The sequence below is a fragment of the Condylura cristata genome, unplaced genomic scaffold (assembly GCF_000260355.1).
Source record: "Condylura cristata isolate star-nosed mole 26May11 unplaced genomic scaffold, ConCri1.0 scaffold00006, whole genome shotgun sequence".
In the NCBI taxonomy this organism is placed as follows: domain Eukaryota; kingdom Metazoa; phylum Chordata; class Mammalia; order Eulipotyphla; family Talpidae; genus Condylura; species Condylura cristata.
Window position 1 is genome coordinate 24,657,868 of NW_004567107.1, and position 24,731 is coordinate 24,682,598.

General features: G+C 42.8%; 1 protein-coding gene across 1 annotated transcript in view; it reads left to right on the forward strand.

Moving 5' to 3' along the window:
- GABBR2 (gamma-aminobutyric acid (GABA) B receptor, 2) overlaps window positions 1-24,731 on the forward strand; it is a 328,099-nt gene that overhangs the window by 168,732 nt on the left and 134,636 nt on the right. Inside the window, exons 5-6 of the mRNA XM_004677485.1 lie at window positions 11,080-11,145; window positions 16,154-16,354. Of these exons, the coding sequence (XP_004677542.1) occupies window positions 11,080-11,145; window positions 16,154-16,354 (267 nt within the window). The remainder of the gene's footprint in view (window positions 1-11,079; window positions 11,146-16,153; window positions 16,355-24,731) is intronic.

Consider the following 24,731-nt stretch of genomic DNA (forward strand, 5'->3'; position numbering starts at 1 on the left):
TGCCTGCGGAAATCCCTCTGGGGCTGGATTGTTGGGGAAGGGGCAGGATACTAGGGCCGGAAATAGAGTTTGGTGTCACTTACCATAAGCCTGGAATGCTGAACTCAAGAAGGCAGTAGAGAGCTGTTGGGGCTTGTAAGCAGACACAGTTACAACTGTCAACTCCCTCTTTTGTGCTCTTCCATTTCCCTGCCACAATGAGAGTCACTGGCAGGGAGACTCCAGATGCTAACTGCCGACAGGTCCCCACTATTTTGGGCAGGTCCCAGGTTACACCAGCGGGAGCAGATGGCAGTTTGGAGCTCTTGTCTTCCAAGGCCCTCAGTTCACAGATGGGGAGACTGAAGATTAGAGCTGGGGAGCAAAGGAAGCAGCGCACCCATTGTTCGTGACTTGCTTGGGAACAGGCGCCAAAGTGCTTCATCCTTGGGAGCTTGTGGAAGCTGTAGTAGAGACGGCCTGCCACCCACATGGGACAGGGACTGGGTCTGCCCCTGGGCTGGGGAGCGGCGGGTAGAGGAGAGGCCTGGTGCTGCGCTGACATTCTCCTGCCACATGCAGTGTCTCCCCAGGGTGGGCACTTGAAACAGCTTCCTGTGCCTCAGAGGCCCAGCGGAGTTCTGTGGCTTTAAAGTTTAAAGAGCCTTTGTGCATAGAGCAGAAGCGCAAGTTGAAACTACGCAAGAAATTAGGGCTGGAACGGGTACTCCGCTCATCCACCAACCGGCCACCAGAGGTGGGAGTGATAATTATGATGAAAATAGCAGCAGCCCTTCCTGTGCAGGGACCAAGGGCCAGAGCCCTCGAGCTTCGCTGACTCATCCAGCCCTCCCCAAAGCCCTGGGACAGACGGGATGTTTGTCTCCCTGTTTCACAGATGGGGCTCACTGAGCTTAAAGAACTCACTCCAAGTCGCCCAGAAAAAAGCAGCGGGTTGGAAGTCAACCTTGGATCAGGGCAACATCCAGGTCCAGCTTCTCCACGACCCCAAACAGGGGTGGCAGGGGTTGGGGGGCGGTGGTTCTGAGAAAGGATTCTCAGACAATGCTTAGGCCGCTGGCGAAGGTTTCCTCCTGTGTGGCACACTTTTCTCCAGATTCCTCCCTTTGGAGACTTCTAGTCTTTGCTCAGCTCTCCCCCTTTCCCAGAGACCCTCCCTCAATGCTTTATTTTAAATCTAAGTCCCAGCTCTTTCTTGGTATCTGCCCCACTGACTGTTGGGGTCAGCTTTCTGTCTATGTGGACACATTCTAAAAGTTTAAATGCATTTTTTTTTGACTGTTGGCCAAAATTTTGAAGGCGCCATGAATATCATTTTGAATGTGTGTAAAAATATGAAAGAGAAACATAAGTATATAAATCTAAATCCCTGCCCTCACCCTTTCTGCCTATTTTCTCCAGTTCACTGATAGACAGCTGTATTCATTTCCTGGGGGTTGTCAAAAGAAAGTGTCACCAATTAGGTGACTAAAAATGACAAAAATTTATTCTCTCATATTCTGGAGGTCAGAAGTGCAAGATCAAGGTGCTGGCGAAGTCATGCTCTCTTGAAGGCTCTTGGGCTCCTCTTAGCTCGGATGTCATGAACAGTCCATGGTGCTCCTGACTTGATTCTAATCTCTGCCTCAAATGGCATCACCCCCACCACCGCCTTTTTCTTCACTTTGTCTTCTTATCAGAATGGTAGTCATGCAGGATTAAGAGCTTCCCTGGTGCCACATGACCTCCTATTAACTAATTACTGTCTGCAGCAACTCTTCACATAAAGTCATGTTCGGAGGTATAAGAGGGTTAGTATTTCAACATATCTTTGGAGACACAAATCAGCACATCACAGCATCCGGCCTGCTGTTAATTTTACTGAATTGTGTTATCGTCTGTCTCCTCCCACTAGAATGGAACCCCTAGGAGACAGCCATTTCCAACAGTCTCAGCCAAACCTAAATTGCTCAAAAAAGTTGAGAGAATGCCAATAAAATACCAAGTCCAGATAAACAAAGCCAACAGAGGCCATGAGGATAAAATACTCAGGAGCAGAGAAAAATAACTCTTGGACAGCTCAGAGAAAAATCGTCTCTGCTTTCCTGTGGGAAGAGATAAAAAGGGGATACAGAGGACAAGGAAGAGAACAAACTAGCAAATAGCAGAATCAAAGCTGCATTAGAGGGAGGAGAGAGCAAAGTTAATGACTAGGAAAATAAAAGTCAATAATTTAAAGGGCAAACTTGAGTTGCTTCCCCAGAATTCAGAGGAAATGGTCAGAGATCCATCTCATGAGAGAAGAAAGCAGTTATGGATGTTGAAGAAGAGAAAGCCTAGAAGAAAAGCAGATGAATGAGACAAGCAAAATAAGTCACAACCAACATGCCCAGCCCCCAGACTGTGGCTTCTGATACTGCTCCTCACTAAAAGGATCCAGAGATCCTTGGAGGAATGGCTGATTCTGGGACAGAGAGAGGAAATGACAAGATGACCCTGGACTGTCTTGTAGTGGCAGGAAGTAAGGAGGTGCTCAACACAGCCACACACAATAAAATAACAGCACTGGGTTATAACCTACATATCAAGCAAACATCCATGTATATCCATTCTTACATGAATGATTTAATAAATAAGTGCTGTGGGGGTGGGGGTGGGAAGATCCATCTACTAAGATGAAGAATTCCAAATTATTTATCTAGATACTTTATACCCAGAGGGGTGAAGCCTAAACGCCCACTTGTTAAGTGACTTCCTTCCAAAGAGTATAGGTGAAGATGGGAGAGGAGAGTGACTTGACAGAGAAGTCTGACAGACGTGACCTCAGTCAGGCGATCAAGGCCAACAGCAGCAGTAATGGGTTGTGTTGAGGGAATGTGACCTGATATGTAGTGATGAGCGGGGCACTAGATCTCTGTAGCCTTCGTTCCCTAAAACCCCAAACTAGCTATGAGAAAAGCTTCAGGAAAATTCTTGTTGAAATCTATTCTGCAAAATACACTGCCAATACTACTCAAAATTTTCTAGATCTTCAGGAATAAGGCAAAAGGAGACATGACAGTTAAATACAATACAGTCTGGTTTCCTGGATGAGGTCCAAGAACACAAGAAGGATATTAGAGAGCAAAAAAATACTGAGGAACTCTGAATTAAATATGGGCTCAAGCCAATAATAATAATAATAATATATCTTTAGCTAATAATATATCTTTAGTAATAATAATATGCCAGTATTTGGTGCATCCATTGTAACACTGATGTTGCTTAAAGTAAGATGTTAATAAAGGAAGAAACAGGGTGAGGGGCATAGAGGACTACATATCCTATATTTGTAATTTTCTGTAAATTTAAAGCTACTCGAGACCTACTGGATTGAGCCATACGAAATTACCAATATGGAACAATTTCTGATCTACAAAATCAACAACTTCCTAAGTGGAGACTCTACGTGCGGACTAACCAGTCTTTCTACACTTCAGCTGAATTGGCAAAAAGGGAGTCAGACTTAGACATATTTTTGGCAAAAGTTTTGAAATAGAAGCATACAGGGGAAAATCTACAAGTATCTAGGTCAGAGAAAAAAATCAAATTTCCCACAAAGGTGCAAAAACCAGGCCACCAGGCTTCTCCACAGCATTCTATCTCGGAGACAATGGTGCAACTGGGAGACATTCTCAAGGATGTGAGGCTCACAGGAGGCACTGGCAGCTGACCTTCTTGAAGTTCGTTTGGGAATCCCTGTATCAACAACCCAAAACCATGTCACCCAGTAGCAGAGGTCATGATAAAGACAGCTACCCAGAGAAACCACGAAGAGCCAAGTCTAAACAGCTGTTAGAAAAGGGTGTATAGACACAAACGTTTATTTTGAAAGCAAATATGTGCACCATATAATGCAAACATAGATATTGTAATAATAATAATTGATGTATACAAATGTAAATTCCATGTACAGAATCAGAAATGTGGATGAGTTAAAAAAAAAATAAAAAGTGCCAAATTCAGGAACTCCCAAGAAATCTTGCTCACACATTTCCTAATAAGAGAAATATATAAGTTGAAGAAAGCTATGAATGGTAAATATACTTAATGCAAACAGAATTGAAGCTTGTGAAAGAAAGATAGTAAAAGCCAAGGATATCTAGTCCATGTATGGAAAACCAGAAAGCATAAAGTGTTATTGCCAACCAGATATAATCATTCTGACCATCAATTTAAATAGGTCAAGCTTACTATTAAAGGGTAAAGACTTCCAGATTGTGTTTTGAAGAACTAACTATTGATATGTACAACAAAACGACACAGAAAATTTCAAGGTAAAGGCTGAGCAAAGGTCTAATAAGCAAGTCAACTGAAGCAGAAATCCTGGTGTTCATATTTGAGCAAAGAGAATTCCAGGTGCTGGTGTTAAAAAGGGTTAAGGAGAATTGTTTTCTATAGAGAAGGGTACAATTCATTGTGAGAATAACACATCCATGGACCATTACTTTTCTAAATTATATCTCACTGAAATTTATCAAGAAAAGCCTGGTAAAAATGCAGAGAAATTGACAAACACAATAGTCTCGGGAGCCTTACCTACCTCTCTCTATCTATCTTGAGCAGATCAGCCAGGCAAAAAAATAAGCAAGAACATAGAAAAACCGAATAATGACTTTAATAGGCTGGTTTTGCAGATCAGATGTGTGTCCAAGTTTATATCAAGAAGATCAGGAAATAAAGCCATCTCTATGAGATGGCCTTTTTTTTTTTTTAAGATTTATTTATTTATTCATACAGAACTGGGGTACAGGCCAGAGATGTGGAGGGTGAGAGGATTCACCAGAGACAGAGTGGGGAGCAGAACAGGCAGATCGACGAAGTACACTGCTGAGGGGAGCAGCGGGCGGGTCAGGAGAGGTCTGCCTTGCCATGTGGATCTCCTCCGGGGCAGGCAGGGATCGAACTCATGCCGAAGTGGCTTAAGCTTCTTTGTGCTGTGCTTTAACCTGCTGCGCCACCAGGGAGGGCCTGTGATGGCCTTTTAAGCTCATTCAGCTCCAGGCCCTTTCCCAACAGGGCCCTATATGTGAACTCTTGCCAGGCTCTTCTGGCAGCCACCCCTGAGCGTGGGTCCTGTGGAGTGGGGGGCAGTGCCAGGCTGCAGATATGCCTTTCTCCTCACTTCAGGTGCTGCATCTGCCTTCTGTGGGCTGGCCCAGCCCATGCCTTTTTAGAGGCTCTCAGGAGGGAAAACTTTGTTTGCCTTTTCCAGCTTCTAGAGGCTGCCTGCAGGCCTTGGCTCATGGCCCTTCCGTCTTCAAGGCCTACATGGGCCACATGTCTTTCTCACATGGCATCTCTCCATCCTCCCTCTTCTGCCTCCCTCTCCCACTTTTACAGACCCTTGTAGTAACATTGGTCCCTTCTGAACAATCCAGGAAAACCTCCTTGCTTTATAAATCATCTGATTGGCAACCTTACTCCCATCTGCAGGGCTAATAGTTCCTCCTGTCATGTCCGTACCATTCACAGGTTCCAGGGATTAGTGCATGGACACCAGCTGCTTGAGGGAGGAGTGGGGCTGTTATTGTGTTATCACCCCCAGGAGCACCGCAAAGATAATCCATGAGCTGAACTGTTCTTTCCTTTTCTCCACGGGGGAATCCTGTTAGGAGTATCCCCCCACCCCACAGGCCAGGAGCCGCTCCCACCTGCCTGAAACTGAGGTTCACACAAGCCCTTTAGGGGAACACAAAGCTACAGAAAAACATGGTGTGTCTTCCCAGGGAACAGTTTGCTCAGAAACGTGGGAAGGAAAAGCATTATTTTTATCTTAAGATAAACACAGATGGGCCCTTCCTGGTGGCGCAGCAGGTTAAAACACAGCACTAAGAAGCTAAAGCCACTTCAGCATAAGTTCAATACCTGCCCAGGAGGTGACCACATGGCGCGGCAGACCTCTCCTGACCCGCCCACTGCTCCCCTCAGCAGTGTACTTCGTCGATCTGCCTGTTCTGCTCCTCACTCTGTCTGGTGAATCCTCTCACCACCCCTGCACCTCTGGCCTCTACCCCAGCTCTGTAAGCATAAATAAGCAAATCTTAAAAAAAAAAAAAAAAAGGAAAGATAAACACAGATAAGTTATTAGAATGCTAAATATATGTAATTATTCAAAGTAAGACAATAACCTTAAAGACTGGCCTGCTTTGCCATGGGCTGCCATGGGCTGTTGGTTCCTCACCACCTTCCTCAAGAGTACCTGTCTCCTGCTTCTTTGCCTCAGGGACATTTCCAGTGAGGGGGCACAATGTCTATGAAAGACTAATTTTAGCAGAATAAGAGAGCACTCCTTTTGGGTATGGAAACCATGTTGGAGCCAGAAGGGATTTTGGGGAACATGTAGGTGATCTCTCCCTGACTTACCCAAAGTCTCCAGCCAGAAAGAGGGGCCAAGGTGAGCCTGGACTTGCAGCCCCTTTGCTAGTGCTGCTGCAGGTCAGGGCACCCCATGGCCTGCACCCTGGCCAGCCTCTGGGGCTCAGCACAGCACATGTCTTTCTACAGCAGCTGACTGGGTTTCCTCTGTTTTGTGTCACCAGCTGTGGGATAGGCAGGGTGGGCTGATGGAGCTGGGCCCCTGAGACACCAGGAGCAATAGAATGGGGATGGAACAGGTGCACAGGTAGCAGGCAATGCCAGTCTCTATAACTGGTGTCACAGCTGACCTTGCAGGACTCCACACTCCTGCTACAAGGAAGGCAGGGTGGGTGGCCCTTAATCTGCCTAGCTTTCTGCTTCCCTGCTCGTTTAAATGCAGAACTGCTATTTTAATATCTCAGAATTACATGTGCCACCCAAGTTCTTTCACTTCAAGATCTACATGACTTTTTTTTTCATGAGCGATAGCTGCAGACTGGACAGCTCAGCTCAGCCTGGGCAGGGTTGACTCCTTCAGCTTGGGTGGCAGCACCTCAGGGTGAGTGATCAAGCTGCAGGCTCTGGGGGCCACACCCACCTGGGGCCTGGGCCAGTGCCACCACTTCCCACCGGTATGACCTGGGGTCTTAGTGGAACTCCCTAGAAACAGACATTCTGTGAAAGTGATGTCTTGAGAGTGGACTCAGGAGGAAGGGAAGCAGGGTACAAAAAAGGGAACTAGGCCAGAGGGTGTCTTGGCTGGCCCCACACAGGGCCTCTGGAGCACAGACTAACCCAGAGTTGATTTACCTTCCAGAGGGACCTGGAATTTTCTACTCAGATCACTGTGCATGTCCTTTGCTGCTATATGCTGGGAGCACAGGCTGGCCAGTGTGCTTAGCATGAGGACTGAGGAGAACTTGGGGGGTTCTCATTTCTATTGAGTTGCTTAGGATCCCCTATAAACTAGGGGTTATACATTAGTTCCTGGAATTGGGTTATTCTTAAGTGGGGTGTATGTGTGTGTGTTGGGTGTGTTTATGGTGGGGGGAGTGGTTCTGTGCCCTTTAAAGTCTTCAGAGACAAAAGGGCTGCAGACAGCAAATGAGAGGAGCCCAAGAAAGAGGAAAGAAAATCTCAAGGTGAAGGGAGAGAGTAAGGAGAGAGGGGGTTTAGTGGGTGTCCTGCCTCACAGGTCCTGTTTGTGCTGTGTGGAGTCAGCTCTGACAGAGCTCTCCTTCCTGCCTCTCCCCATGGCTGTGACCCTTGAGGATAGGAACCAAGCTCTGCACTATAGTCTACCACCTTAGATCTAGCCATTCATTGAAGAAGTCAGCTTCTATTCTTCTGCCTTCGGGGCATCTTGTGTCTGTCAGGGTGGCCCCTGTGAGCCAAGAGTCTTTGGAAGAGCATGGGGTAGGTGGGACCTTGCCCTGGCCCCATCTGTGTTCTTTGTGACATCAACTCTCTCTTCTGTCACTCTCATGCTGAGGGACATTTGTGGCTCTTCACACCTCCACCACCACCCCACAGGAGAGTATGCTCAGACCCCTGCCAGGGGGTGGGGCTGGGTCAGAAGCAGGTGCCACTGACAACACAAAATTTCTCTTCCAACTCTGTGGACATTCAGGGAAAATACAAATTATAGAAGATTGAAAATGGTGATTCTACAACTTTCGTGAGAGCATAGGTATGTTAAAAAAATACTCTTAAGTTTCCTCAAATGATAAACTTTCCCCCTGTCCTCAGCCAGCCCCAATCCTTCCAATAAACTGCGGCTCCAGAAAGAAATAGTTGAGTCTGTGCCTTCCATGACAACTCCTCATGCCTACAATTACATACACCCCATTGTGCGCACACATCCCATCCCCGTTTTGAGAAGGACTTCAAACTCCTTACACTGCTTTCAAAGCCCCCAGTAAGCAGCCCGGTCTAGTGGCATCCTCTCCTGTCCTCTGCCTTACCCTGGCATTCCGAGCTCCAGGGGCACTGGATGCTGGCTCATCTTCTCCCCGAACTTTGCAACATCTTGTCTCCTCTTATTCACATCTGAATCAGAGTGGTTGTGAATAGATCCCTGTATCAACAAGCTCTAGATAGTCTCTTTCTTCAGGACCTTCTGATGATGGAGTCACCAAGGTGAGAATGCAGGGTTTGGGGTGCTATGCAGTTTTGGGGAAAGAATTTTGCGTCTCTGGGAAGGGTTAATAAGATCAGTGATTCTTTAGTCTTAACAGTCTGAAAGCATAGAACCAAGTGGTCCATGCAACTTGGTTGTCATGGAAACAGATATTATATGGTCTGTGAGTGGCAGAGCTGGTTATTTGTCTGTCAGCAGGGGATCAGGCGGTCAGCCATAAAGATGTGGGTCCCTGGTCCATTCAAGAAATGGCCATGGCGAATCCAATCAGTGTGTCGACCCTAGGCTAGCAGAACATTAGTGCAGTGATAATAGTTGCAACCAGCTAGTGAATGACCAATTAGACCAGGCATTGTGCACGGTACTTCACACAGCATTATTCACTTAGCCATGCATCCAACACTTATTGATTGATATATATGTTGTGCCTTATGCTGGAAGCAGGGGATCTAGAGATCCATCAAGGTATGTTCAGTCTATTGGGTAAGAGAGTCAGTGGGTTGTGCCATGATCAATTGAAGCAAGGAAGACTCTTGGCCCAGAGGAGCAAATGTCCCCAAGCCAGATGGGTCAGAGATGGTTTCTCAGAGTAGAAGGTGTCTAAACAAATGCATGAAGAATGATTAATGGTTATGCAGGAAGTATGAATGGTTATGCAGGCATTCTGGATGGATGACCTTGCAAAAAGAAAGAGGATAAAGTGAGGAAGCAAAGAGAGAGAAGGAGGGAGGGCAGACTTGTTTTAGAGAGTTACAGGTAGTTTAATCTCACTGCCATAGAAAAATGAAAAGAAATGTGATTCAAGAAGCAAGTTAGAGCCAGTTAGACTGCTTTCAGTGTGAGCAGGAGTGCTCAAAAGGTAGTGGGAGCCTCATGGAGACCAATGGGTGGGTTTCATTATCATGAATCCTAAAACCTTCTAGAAAGTAAGATCATCTCTACCTCAGAGATGTGGAAATTGAGACTCCAAGACCTTAAGTCTCAGGGTTATGCAACTGGTCAGTGATGAGCTAAGATTTGAACTAACATCTCCCTGATTTCAAAATCCAGTAAGCTAAAAATCCAATAATCTATACCATATTCAGCAACACAGGACTTGGCACAAAGTTCATAAATGTCTGCTGATTGGCTGGCTGGCTAGATAGATAGAAATAGATGGAATCTGTTCACAGCAAGAAATGCTAAAAGATTTCAATAAACAAGCTGAAAGACCCTGGGACTATGTCTGGGAGCCTGTCCACAGAACGGAAGCAGCTTAGAACTTTTTATAGCATTGCAGACGTGGTGATGACAAAGGCTTGCCTTCCTTCAACAGCTCTGTTAACGATTTTTAAAAGTCCTTTCAGAGCATTTTTTTTTTCTTCTTTCCATTCTTGCTTGCAAACGAAGGATGATTTTAGAATCCAAGCCTTTTTATTTTGCTAAAGTACATGATGAGTAAAATGGCCTCTCAGTCAGCACTTTCCAATTTTGAAAGATGCTAAAAACTGATCTTTAAAGGCATGTTTCTCTTCTTTATGCATCAAAGGGCCCTGAGGCATGCTGGAGAGGATGCAGTGAAGGGCAGGAAGGTAACAACACCTGAAAGACTGAGCCTCAGAACAGAGGACAGGAAGTGACTGGATGGGGGACTGGGATAAGGTGCAGGCCAAGACCTGACTGGTCGCCTGGTAGCTTCAGACATATCCTCTTCCAACCTGTTCTCTATGTGGCAGGGCTCAATCTTGTCCCTCATCCCCTGGAAAGGGACCATAGAACCCTCAACTGACCCAAGAGGGAGCCTCAGCAGATATATGCTTGGTAAATGTTTTTGTAATAGCTAGAATTATTATAAAATACATATCTATTAACCATAAGTTAATACATGCAATCCAAAGTACTGAGCTTTGTAATATACATTGTCCTTTGAAATAAAGATGGGCTAGGAGAAGGTCATAAAATACAAACTGGTAAGTACTTTAGGAAGATTATCTCATTTAGACTCTCAGCAGCCCTAGAAAGTAGGTGTTGTCTTACTCCCATTTTGCAGATTAGGAAGTTGAGGCTGAGATGGGAACAGGAGCTTCCGGAAGCCCCTGAAGTTTATGGTGGAGTTGAGATTTGACTCCGAAACCTCTTACTTGGGCTCCATGAAGGTAGAATAGCCCAGAATACTGGGAATGGGGTTGCCTGGGGTCTTCTGCTGGCAGTTCTCCTGGAGACCTGGGAAGCTCCTTCCTCTTCGTCGCTGTGTGTAAAGGGAGGTATGTAAAGTGGGAAAGAGTAGATGCTGTCACAACACCTACAAGATTTGCCTGCTCTTGTGGGAGGAGAACAGGGCAGATGTTTTAGCCTCCAGCCTGTTCCGACTCAGACTAAGACTTTCAGGAGATCAAGGAGCCTCAGCAAGAGGTGGGGGCAAGCTGGTTAGAGAGGGTCAGAGAACCCTAGGTGTAGTGAGCTGCCTGCCCAGATTGCATCTGGGAAGTCCGAGTGTAGGAATGTTCTCTGCCTGTGACCTCAAATCATCTGAAGCTCCTGCTCTTCCACACACCTTCACATCTGTGTCCTTCTGTCCACAGGGCAATGACGTGCGCATCATCCTCGGCCAGTTTGACCAGCACATGGCAGCTAAAGTGTTCTGTTGTGTAAGTAACGACTTTGGTGGTGGTGTCTGTGTCAGGGAGACTCACAGAGCTTCTCCCAGGACTCATTGGCACAGCCTGGGCTGTGGGTGACATCAGAGGGCGGGAGTCTGGGTTGTTGAAGGCAGAAATGTCCTCACTGCTCTTTCCTCTGTTTAGGGAGGATAAACCCAGGGCTCACAGCCAGGCAGCAGCCTCAGTTTGCCACACCCACTGCCTGAGCCCCACTGGTAAACTCTAAGCTAACTTGGTTGCTTCTGAGGTGTGCACCGCATGAAGGGAGACACAGGTGCTTGCAGGGCAGAGGCTCATGCCCCTCTCTGCCCGGGGAGCAGGCTCAGCGCAGCTTGAGTGCAGACAGTCAGTCGCTCAGCATCCGTCCCTGAACACTAAGTTGTCTACTGAGCCGTGGGTGGCGAAGTGCATTTTTATACCTTATCTCATTTAATATTTCAGGGACCATGAAGAGCAACTATTTATCCCATTTTAGAGACGAGGAACAGAGGCCCAGAGAGGTAAAGGGGCTGGCCCGAGGACAGTTGACCACAAAGCCAAGGGCCCATCCCATTCACCCGCTTCCCAGGCTAATCCTCTTTTTTCCACTGATGTACTAACCCAAGTATATGAAAGAATTGCAACTCAGGACAAGTCTTTCCATTTTGATGCTCCTGGCTCCCTCTCCTTTACCCCAGGGTCCAGAGAAAAGGCCACAGAAAGAAAGCCCAATCCTGAGAGTGACTGTCTGCACTGTAAACTCCGCTCCTAGAGGAAAGTCCATCTAGGTGTGCTCCCCAGTGCTGGACCTGGGGCCTCTGTCCCCCTTGAGTTTTAATCAACAACATGATAATATCATAAAAGGCATGCTTGTAGGAATTCTACATCTCACGAAATACGTTGGGTGGCAGAGTGTTTGAATACTGCAAGTATTCAAAGATCCTGAACAGACAAGACCATTAGATTAAATCCAAAAAGATTAAATTGAGTGTTGCTAATATAAGATGATATTAGAACAAATGGAACTCCTCCCTTTTTCCAAAGTGGTAGAGGCAAAGCTGAGAAATTCTCTGTTTAGAAGAAGAGACATTGGTGCCTCAGTTGGCCTCAAGATTCCTGTGAGTCACCAGCATGAGCCCAGCTGCCAGAGCACTAGGGTCACCTCAGCCTGCACATCCTTATCCAGGGCAGGGGCCCCCCTCTGCTCTCCTGGACCCTATTTCAGGAGAGATGCAGGAATTGAAAAGAGACCAGGCAAGAGCAGTGACCTGCAGTCACAGTCACGTGGAGATACTAATCCTGAAGTCTCAGGACACAGTGACCACTGCCTGATCACCTCTGCAAAGACTGGAGAGGAGAAACTATGAAGCCACTCTGGAGAGCTCAGTGCAGTTTGAGTCAGTCTGTTTGTGTGTGAAGCCTGGTCTGCTGCATAGTAGCTGAATTTGGGCTTGTGGTTGGAACTTTCTGAGGCCCAGTTTTCTGTCCTCACTGGGGCAGCGGCCTCACCTTGGTCATAGGATGATTGTAAAGATAAAATGAGCAAACTGCTTTGCATGGAGCCTGCGTAGAGTGGGCCAGGAAATGGCCGTCTTCTTTGGTTTGAGTTGTCTGAGGATGAAACAATCTCCTGGGCCAGCAAGTTCACTAACTAGTAGAAATCTTAAGATTGCTTTTAGCAGTCTTTCTATCCGTTAAGGGTCCTATGGGATTGTTTCTATATGAAAATCTAAAAAGGAACCTGAGAAAAATTAAGAAATTAGAGCAAATTGATTTAATATATTTTCCTTCAAAACTGATGAAACCACGCATATTACCATTGAAGGTCCAGAAATAGCCCATTTTACAAAGGCAAATAATGCCTCACGTTGACAGGCATAATCTCTATTAGGGGAGAAACTGGATTTTGCACCCCCATTTTCTCCAGACCTTACACACAGCTGACATGTGATGGGTTATAACTCCAGGAAAAACGAAGTAACCAAAAGGTTCCTGAGGACACCACTCTGGGCATCGACCTTCTCCCACCTGCAAGAATTGTCAGTAGCCCTCGTGTGCCCGTTTGTGGCTGTGAGTCCTTTCTGTGCTGTGCCCTGGGGTTATTTCCCAAGTGGCACTTCCAACCAGGCTCTCTGCTTCAGAACAGACAGCAGGGAGTTCTTCCCCGCACCCTAAGCCCAGGCAGCCTGCCTTGGGCACATCAGGAGGACAGGCCCTCCTGGCCCATGTCCCCCTTCCTCTCATGAGTTGATATTCGGAGACAGGCTTCCTCTGAGCATCTTTGCACACTGCTCCGAAGGCGCTTGCAGTAGGTTTTGGTTGGGCATTCATTCTCTTGTCACGCCCTCTGGGACTTCCCATCTCACCTGCTCAGGAAGGAGTTAGTTCTGCAGGCAGGTGTGGGAGGCCCGAGGAGGGGCTGCTCAGTGTCTTCTTGCAGGAGTGAGACTCCGAGTGTGATGGAGGTAAGGGGCGCTCAGGGCAGACACCCACCCGGTGAGCCGCCCCCGTGTGTTGGGGTCAGAGCGCAGACCAGATGGGAGCAACCGTGTGTCTGCCTCCCAAATGCCGCAGTGCAAACTTTGCAGCATGTTCTGTGTTCTTGAGATGGGAACCGCCACCCAATGGGAGAGCAGCCTCTGGCAAATGAAGGACTATTTATAGCCCAGTGGCAAAATGTTCATTTTGGCTCCAGCACAGTACCAGCACAGCGCTTTGCTTTTGTTTTCCCCTCCCTCCTCGGCGGTCTATTCTAAACCAACCTGGGTTTTGGTTTTAGCTCCACCAGCTGTGTGACCTCAGGCATGTCACTTTACATCTCTGCTCCCTGGCGGCCTCACCTCTAAAATGGAAGCAAGATCCCTGCCTCATCTGCCTCATGGGCTTGTCAAGAGCCTGTAATAAAGCCACCAAGTGCAGACCATTGTGGCAGCTGTTTACTGCTCAACTGATAGGAGGGTTTATTGCTATGATTGTTGTGAACTGGAACTCAAAAAAGAAATGTCCTTGCAAGGGAAAGAGTGGAGGCAAAAGAAAACTTAACAAAAGGAAATTGGGATTATCTTTCCTTTAAAAAAAAGTTTCTTCAAACTAAACCTCATTCACTAAAAGGAAGCTCAGGACTCTGCCTGCTTTTGTTGAACTGTGATTTTTTTTTTAAATGTAGCTGACTATAAGAACTCTGTGTTTTCTACAATAGTTTGGGTTGGGACAATATTGTACAGTAGTCACTGGGAAAATGGCTGTGATCTGAGGTTGGATTACAAGTCATATAGTGTCTATGATGAGGGAGGGGAAAGTCATCTGTCATCAAAGGAGTCTAGAGAGGAGACTCAGGTGTCCTGAGATGCCTTAGTACTTTTTTATTAAACCATTTTCATTTAATCTCTAAAGGCCTCACCGAAGTACTGGACAAAGGCCAGTGAAATGAGATCTGAATTTAGACTAATTTGGGGAATATTCTGACTCGCAATAACCCTAGTTGAGAGTCTCCACAGTACAGACTGGGCTGTCTCAGCTGTTATAGGGAAGTTGCCTCCTCAGGTGTAGGAATGTGTGTAGCTCGCCTCTAACCCTTAGACTTGCCAGTAACTATTTCCTACTGTACAGAGACTATTAGGACTGAACCTGGCTTAGCATCCCAGACCCTGAGGGGAGAGCAGCCAGAACCTTCCCAGAGTCCAGAGTAGTCTCAGGCTCCTCGTGCTACATCCTCTGGTCTCTATGCTGTCTGTGCTCCAGGCCCAGGGACACAAAGAGGTGTGACATGACTTGTTTCTCACATGTCCTTCTAATAGAGGTTTCTCTTCAGAAATGAATTACAGAACTGTTTGAAGTCATGTTTTTGAATGTGCGCAATTCATCACAGGGCACAGAGAGCATTTGTCCCCGCTGATTCTCTCTAGTCATCTCTGAGTGTTCAATTACTTATGGGAGAACGATCTTTCCTTAGAAACTTCATTTTGAACCTAATTTTGATGGGGCATTACAAAGTGTAATTTTCTGGGTGCATCTAAACTATCAAAAGACATACTTCCTGATATAAAATAACCACAATAAAAATTTAAGCCAAACAGAGACCCACTTAGCACAGAAGGTGACTTTTTGTTAAACTAGAGGCAGGCAGTGTGACTTGTGGCTTCAAGTAGGCAGGCTTAGGTTCCGACCTCGCCTCTCTCCTTGCTGTGTGACATTGGAAAAGTGACTCTCTCTCTCTGATGTTTGGTTTCCTCATTCTGAAAATGAAGATAATAAAGCCTGCTCTGCCACTTCACAGGATGAATGTAAATAACAAGTAAATGAGTGTAAAGCATATGAATGTAAAGGAGTCTAGATTTATGCATCCCTTGCTTTCTTTGGGTGGAGACTCAGAGAGATTGCTCAGTTTGTCATGTTGGATTTTAGCTAAACTGCGTACTTAGATGGTCTCAGTCCCTTGCAAAATTGCTCCCATTGAGTTGTATTTTAAGGCCATGGCCTCAGCATTTAGCAAATATCATACAAGAGTTGAATAAAAGCCTATGCAAAAAAGTGAAAATGTGTTTGTTGTAGATATGCTATTGACATTATGCTGACTGATTTGGTAATATGCTCTACAATGTGACATATTTCTAAGGATTAAAACTGAGAATGCATTTGTTTTCCTAAAGAACTAGTGGACACTGATAATCAGAGTTATTTAAATAATCTTAATACACTTTTCTCTTGGGATCCCAGGAAGTTCTTGGGATACAGCTCATTATGTATAGTGTTGGAAACTTTGGTTGACTTGTTCCTTTTACCTCTAATAACTTATATTTCCCAGTACCCTATGTATTAATTTAAGCCAGCTTGTATTGTTGTTTTACCTGTTCCCCATAAACTATTTTGGATTTAAGGACAGGATTAAGTTAGAAAAAAAAAAAATTGCATCCTTTGGAAAGAGGAAGCCTGAGTTCCCTCGACTTCTCTCACAGGCAACAAAGCCTTGAACAAATTTTAACTCTTGATGCCTTCATGGTCATTCCATCTCTTGCAGGCATATGAGGAGAACATGTATGGCAGCAAATACCAATGGATCATCCCAGGCTGGTACGAGTCTTCCTGGTGGGAGCAGGTGCACACGGAAGCCAACTCATCCCGCTGTCTCCGGAAGCATCTACTTGCTGCCATGGAGGGCTACATCGGTGTGGATTTTGAACCCCTGAGCTCCAAGCAGATCAAGACCATCTCAGGAAAGGTCAGTCCCGAGGCCTGTCCTCCTCAGCCCCAGGCCTATCTCTGGTATTGTCTTGTCCAAAGTACCCAGATCTTATTCTGGCCTTTGCTGTGTAACTTTGAGCAAATCACTTGATCTCTTTGAACTTCACTTACCACTTCAGTGGACTTAGCAAGTCTTTCACTGTAGTGCCTCTGAAGTAATATGGGAATCAAGTGTGGTAAAGATACTTTGCAAGCACATATCACAGTGGACATGTGAGGTGTGGAGTGGTGACTTTTATGTCACCAACTACAGGTGTTGCCTTTCTGAGTAGAGTGTGGTTTCTCAGCCTTGGGGATGCTGTAGTCAAGCTGGAGGGAAGATAAGACCTCAAGTAGACTTTGGGAAACATGTGCTGTTGACAAGCCAGACTGATTCAAACCTGAGATTTTCTACTTACCAAATGTAAGTGACGTTGAACTTGAGTTCTCCAAGCTGCCACTTTTTTCATCTGTCTAGTGGTGGTAAAAATTCCTCTTCTGGGATTAAAAAGAGAACTGATGGCTGATTGTGTCATGTGGCTACCATGTGCCTGACCTCAGTGTTGTGTAACTGGGGTCAGGACTCTGGACAGAGCACTTAAGTCCTCAGGATGTTCATCCATTCCCAAGATATGTTCACTCACCCTGTCCTGCTGACCTCGGCTACTATTGAGAGAACTAGTGAATATAGCCGTTGTAAAAAGTGTTTCAAAAGCACACTGTTCTCCATCAGTATAAATATTACCAGGAACCAGGCAATTCAGATTCACAGTCCTGGTGACACGTTAAGATCTATCTCTCAATTCAAAACACCAGCCAACATTCAGTAGCACAGAACACATCCTTCTTTTCTGTCTCCTCTGAGCTCAGATTATTAAATTCTCCATCCAACACCACTTTCAGTTAAAGAATGTATTTCATGGTAATATAAAAAATATATATATATATAATTTTTATCCATTATTTAATCTCAATTGGAGCTAGCTCTACAAGAATGATTTATTGATTTGTCAAAAAAAAAAAAGTGGCAAACCATTAAGACACATTGTAAACAACTCTTTAGATCATGCTGGCACCTGGGAGATCCTGGAAAAACACTGGCTAGAAAATGTTGGGAGGAATATTTTCATACAAAAATCAATGAGCATAAAAAAAGGTTTTTGGAAATGTTGAATAATGAGTAGAAACAACTCACTTTATTTCAGTGGGTGTTATTTTTAAAGGTGTCAAAGTTGGCAGCTTATAGAAGATTCTTGAGCCCAGGGATACCCTGGATTTCAATCTAAAATTAGTAGAAAATTTTCAGAAAATACAAAAACTAAGAAAAAAATTCCATGTAAACAGACAGTATAATAATGAAGCTGAGAGACTTAAGGAAGACCAAAGGCTTAATAATCGCATGTATGAGATCTGTGAAACTAAGCAGGACTAAGAACAATGCAATGCCACCATAAGGGCATCGAGTGTTCTTCCAAGGAGCGTACACAGCTTTTACCCAGGGCATGGGCCATGCCCCATATGAGCAGCACAAAGGATGTGTTCATGGGAGGGTGTTATTTGCAGTGTTTTTCAGAGAGTCACAAACAATAGGACACTGACTAAGTTTGAAACTGGACCCCACCTCTTCCCAATGGGATGACTCTGGGAGAGAGCTAGTTGTTCATACCAACATTCATATCACCCATTCCTCCTCAGGAACCTAACTCCAGTTTTTAACTAAGTATGTTTCCACCCAGTTGAAAATCTACCTTTCCAAACCTCTCATAGAGCTAGACATGGCCAGGACTCCCAGTCTTCCCCAAATGAGATGTAAGTACAAGTATTAAATGGGAATTCTGAAAGACTTTGGAGGGAATATTTTGTCTTTCTTGTTCCTTCCCACTTGTATTTTCTGGTAACACTTATCTACCACCTTGAAAGAAAAAGAATATTACTAGCAATCCAGAAGTCAGCCTTATGACCAATCCCATTCAATACCACTGCCAAAAGTTATCATTCTTCTGACTTCTATCACCATGTGTTTGCCTGATTTTGAATTTTAAGTAATGGAAAGCATATAGTATATACTCTCAAAAAACATTGACGAGATTCATTTTTGTTGTTCCGTGTAGACATTTGTCCATTTTCATTGCTGAATAATATTCCCCTGGTGGCTATACTGTTTATTTAAGGGGACGTTTCAACTACTTATGAATAGGCTATTATGAATAGTGTGACTTTTAACATTATTGTCTCGCTCTTGGGGAATCCTTTAAAATTCCTTCCCTGTAGAAAGTATTTTGAATGGTTCAGTTACTTTTATATTTTATAGGATCTTCAGATTTAGTGTAGATTAGTCTTTCTATTACAAGTTACCTTTAAATAGCTTCCATATTCTGACTTTCTCCATTTCTTAATCTCCCTTTACTTGCCATAATCCTTTCACCAGAGAAAGAGTGGCACAAAAGCCTAAGTGATTATCATGCTAGAATTAATTTTTCTTCTTACAGTAATTTTGCATTTTGGTATTCTTTATCCTCAGTTATTGGTGACAGTATGATTTCATATAGAATGTCTATGAATAAAAAAATTGTGTGTAGTTTGTGGTTGTTATTACACTTCTTCTGCTGTCTTTAGATCTCAGAGGTCCTCGAAATGTTAGCTTTGAATAAACAGAAATTCTTAATTTTTATGAAATGTACCCCAAAGGCTTGAAGATATTTTGCTCTCATATTTTTCATATTTTTAGAAGTTTTTTTTACCTTTCACATTGAAATTGACAATCACCCTAGTTGATTTTGTGTGTGGTGTGAGGTAAGAATCAAGATTCCTTCTTTTCTATTTCATATTGATATTCAATTGAAGCAGCATTGAAAAGTCCATCTTTTCTTACACTATGCTGCCATTTCTCCTGTGTCATAGTCAAATGACTACACATATTTGTTTCTATCTCTAAGCCTTTTCTTGCATTAGTTGGTCTGTTTTTGTTTTGTTTTTTGTTTTTCCAGCAGAACACCTTTGTATTAATTACTACAGTTTTTAGTAATCCTTTACAACTCATAGTATGGTCCTTCCTCTTTTTTGTTAGTTGTCCACGAGATTGTTTTGGCTATTCTTGTTGCTTTGCATTTCTTTATACATTTTTAAATCTGGTTGTCAATTTATATACACATAAACATACAAAAACATGGAATTTTGCTGGATTTGTAATTTTCTTTAGGGAAAACAACATCTTAATAAAGATTCTTCCATTCCATTAATGTTTGTACAGTTAGTTAGGTCTTTCATTTCACTCAAAAAATGTTTTGTGATTTTTCTGTGTAGATTCTTGCACATATTTCATTTTGATTTATTTCTAGATATTTGATATATTTTGGTGAATATATGTGCAAATTACTAGGGGTACATACTTAGGAGTGTAATTTCTGAGTCATAAGGTATGCATATGTTCAACCTTAGTAGGTACTGCCAAACATATTTCTAAAGTGGTTGTACCAATTTACATACCCACCAGCAGTGATTGAGGCTTCCAGTTGGTTCACATGCTCACCAACATTTGGTATTGTCAGCTTTTAATTTTAGCCAATCTAGTGGGTGTTTAGTGATATCTCATTTTAGCTTTAATTTGCATTTTCCTGATGACTAATGAAGTTGGACATCTTTTCATACTTTTAATGACCATTTTGATGTCTTCTTTTGTAAATTCCTAGTCAAGTCTTTCACCTATTTTTTTCTGATTGGATTCTCTGCCTTTTATCAATTTATAGGCTTCCTTAAAATTTTCTAGATATGAATTTTTGGGTTGTTATATGTATTTTATTTTTTCCACTCTAACATATCTTTCACTCTTTTAATGGTGTGTTTTGATGAACAAAACCTCTGAATTTTAAAATATTCCAGATTATTCCTCTTATTTTAAGATTGGTATATTTGTGTACTGTTTGAGCACCTTTTGACCACTCAAGTACATGAAGGAACTTTCCACCCCTGTCTTTTAGAAATTTTGTTTGACCTTTCATATTTACATATAAAATTCACAAAATAATTTCAGAGGAAATTAATTTTATGTGTAGTCAAATGTGAGCTCAAGATTCATCTGTAGTGGATAACTACTGACTTAGAATAATTTATTGAAAATTTGATCATCTTCCCCCTCCTATTCCCATGTCCTAGTGTCATCTTTGTTACAAATTAAATTAATGTATATATGGTAGATCTGTTTGGTTCACATGCTCATCAACATTTGGTATTGTCAGCTTTTATTTTTAGCCAATCTAGTGGGTGTATAGTGATATCTAATTTTAGTTTTAATTTGCATTTTCCTGATGACTAATGAAGTTGGACATCTTCTATTCTGTTGATCTATTTTTCTGTCCTTTAACCAACACTACACATTCTTAATAATTGAAGCTTTATAATAAGACCTGCTACATGATAGTATAAGTCCATCGTCTTTCTTCTTCTTAAGATTTTTTTTTGGATATTCTTGGCCCTGATGTTATTTTTCATCTAAATTTTCTCACATATTTGCTTTCTGTTACTTTTCATTCCTCCTGCGTTTCTCTTTCTAATCGTTTCTCTCTGTACGAAGAATTCTTCTTAGTTTTTCTTTGATTGGGGGCCTGCTGGAAATAAATGCACTTTCTGGTTGTCTGAAATTTTACTTCTTCTGCCTTTCATTTGAGAAATATAGTGGCTGGGCGTGAATTTCTAAATGATCTATTAATTTCTTTCAGCACTTTAAGATGTCGTTTCATTATCTCCTGGCTTCATTGTTTCTGCTATATCAGTTGCATTCATACTGTTGCTTTCTTGAAGATAATGCATCTTTTTCTCTCTCCCTCTCACTGTTTTTAAGATTTTTGTTTTTGCTTTATTTAGTCTTCAGCAGTTTTACTATGTGCTGCTAAGATTTTTTTAGTTTATCTCACTTGGAGTTCATAGAGTTCATAGAACCTTGTGAATTTGTAGATTGAGGTGTGTTTAGGGAAATTCTAGCATAATATTCCTTGAAATGTTGCTTCTGCCCTTTCTCTCCTTGCATTCCAGACAACAATTACATAGATACAATAAATTTCAGTATATTTCATATGTATTTAATGTCCATTGTTATTTTCTATCCTTTTATTTTTTCTCCATGCTTCAGTCTGAATATTTACTGCTAACTTTTCCTCCAGTTCACTGACCCACTTTCTGCAGTATCAGCTATGCTGTACATCCATCTATTGAATTCTTAATGTCAGTTATTACATTTTTTTTAGTCGGAATTTCCACTTTATTCTTTTACTTTTCTTTCATAGATTTCAGTTCTCTGGTGATATTCTGTATCTTTTCATCTTTTTTTTTTTTAAACATAGAAACTTTGTAATGTTAAAGATGATGTCCATGAATTTCAACCTATGGGTCTGTTGCTATTGTCTCTTTTCTTTCATTCCTTCTCTCCTTTCTCTTTTACTTCTCCTTCCCTTTTAAAATCATCTGGACTAACTCCTGATATACATAATAAATTTGACTAATTGACCTGAATATAAAAATGATATGAAAAAATACAGATAGTATTATCTTTATCGAGGAAAGATTTCTTTCTCTTCAAGTAGTTAGGATTACCTTGATCCAACAAAGAAATAAGACAATTAAAGACTTGTTTTTATTTTCTATAAGTCCTTATCCTTTTTTTATTCTTATTTTTAGACTTGGTCTACTTTAGTTTGCACTTATTCCTGGTATTTGTCCTTCTGGTTATCAGCTGAAATCCTGCAGTATTATTGACCTTGGAATCCAATTTTCACCTCCTAATACTGTGCAACTCCAGATACTTTGTACTTTCTTAGCCCTTCAGCACCAATATTTGCTGGTAGTCTTAGCCTCCTGCTTAATTAGAAGTAAATCTCTGAAGCTCAAGTGCCAGTCTGAATATAGGGCACGCCTTTCTGTTGTACCTTTTCCTCTGAGATCTTGGTCCCCAAAGTCTTGCTACCCTGAGAGCCACGTGCTACAGTTTTGTTTTGTTTTGTTTTGTCTTTCTCTCCCTGCCAGACTGCTAAAAATCTCTGATCCAATGCCTCTGTGTCTACAACTAGCCTTCTACTTACAAATCAACAAATACCCCAAAGAAAACAGTAAAGCTGGACTCCTGTCAAAGCCTTCTCTTCATGGTCCTGGCTGCTCAAGTCCTGGATGTTCTGGTTCCTCTATGATGCCTTTAAATTACTCCTCTATAATTTATTCTGCTCTTGTGAATATTCTTCATGGAACCTTTGTTCTGACATAAGCTGTGTCATCACAGTCAGAATGAAAACTAGAACTGAGATTATTTAGTTTATAAAGGGGAAACCACCATTGGGAACCACGTCAGCATGCCACTGCCTTCTGCTCTTTGGGGTGCTGTTGTGGATAAGAGGAAGCAGATGCATTTATTGTGGCTCCACAAGAAGATGACATGCTGAATACAAGTTATAGGGAGAAAGATGTCAGCCCGGCAGAACTGGTTGCATAGACATCAGGGATCTCTTCTTGGAGACTCTGCCTGAAGAGGGAGAAAACTTTTCAGTACTGGAAGAGGCTCGGAAGGGGCTAACAACATCTAGATGTTGGTTTTGAAAAGATCCAATCATCAGATTGTAGAAGGAACTTAATCAGTGGTAATCAATCTGTGCATTCTTATATTCTTAGATTTTGAAAATATGGATGCCTGAGTTAAGACATAATGAAACAAAATATAGGTTCCTGCATCTGCATTTTTGACAAGCTTACCTGTAATTGGAGTATAGGAATCACTAGACAAATACCCACTGCTGTACCTTCCAAACAAGACTCTGATTCCAACATCCACAAGGGAAGCTGGAGACAAGCTGCAGGTTTCTCAGCTTGGGGAGGTCACTGCAGACGTAAGAGAGGGTGCACCTTCTTCTTTTCCCTTTGCCCATAAGCTTTCCTTCTCCCACACAGCAGGACGCAGCTAGCTTGGTTCTGTTGGAATGACAGACCCATAAAGTCTAGTCACATTGTGGGTTTGCACACTTGTGTGGGCTAGCCTGGGAACCTAACCTCTATTTATAACATAGTTTCTATGGGAAAAAATATGTTCCCAGTTCCAACAACTGCCTTTCAAAAATATGCTAGAGCACAACCTGTCAGTTATGGGGACGATCTATATAAAGTTATTCTCTCAGAAACTTTTAACATCTCATGATAAACTTGACCTCAGAGAATGAGTAATTAATCAACTTTCAGTGTCAGCTTCACAATGGGAGAAATTCTGCCCTGAAGTGTTGGAGGCCTGCTTTAAAAACAACTATAACTTATTTCTCAGACAATTGGGAGAGTGTTTCTTCCTGCTGTCATTGTTTTGCCCAAGGGACATTGGTGCTGGCTTCACCTGGGATGGTGATGAATAGCCTGGGATATAATGTGGTGGCGATAACGTCTTCAGCTCAGTGCTTGCAAAGACAGTGAGAATGAGGTCACCTTTCAGAGCTTAACTGCACCTGTGTCCTGTTCCAAGGACTCTACTCACAGAAATGAGGTAAACAGTCATATTTCCAGTGTTTTCCACTTCTCTCCTGCTCCTCAGGCTATCAGAGGAGAACACTTTCATGAGACAGAAAAGATAGTGGTTTATAAGTGCTACATGTAAAATATATTTGGGGGCAACTTATGTTGGCCTACGACCAAATTGAATAATTAATTTGAGCATGGTCTCCTCATGTCCCCACAAGAAGTGAAACAGTAAAATACATGATATTAAAGAAAACTGATTACCTCCTGGTGAGACTACATGGAGAATGTTCACCTCAGAACTGGATCCCTGACGTTAAGAGGGTCATAGAAATTTCAAAGCATGTGTCTGTGGTATGCTCTGGATGGGGAAGAGGCCTGGGTAGCGCATTTGAGTCTATCATTGGGTTGAGGGAACAGCACTCAAAGACAGACACCACAGCCCTCAGATGCCTGTATGCATCAGACAAAGCTCACAGGGGCAAAATCCAGGAGAGAAGTCAAAGGGGCCTTTCCTTTTATGCTTAAAGCAATTAATTAGCCAAGTACACATTCAAGTAATTTTTTAATGCTTTCAAAGTAGCCAATTGCTGCAGTAGCAACCAGGAATAGACCCAAATTTCATTTAAAAATCAAAGAAAATACAGCCAAATAATAAAACATGGAAAAAATAACCAGGATGCATTAAAAAAAAAACATTAAAAGGTGTGACTTAAGGAAGAAATGCACCTATGAAATAAATTGACCATCGGTATTTGAAAGAAGCTCACTCGAATCATTAATTAGAAAGATAACAAATTAAAATTAGAGGAGACATACCTTTTTCTCTTCTTAACAAACTAATAATAATTTTTAGAAAGTAAAAATAACTACTGTTTTCAAGGCTTCAGAGACTTAAG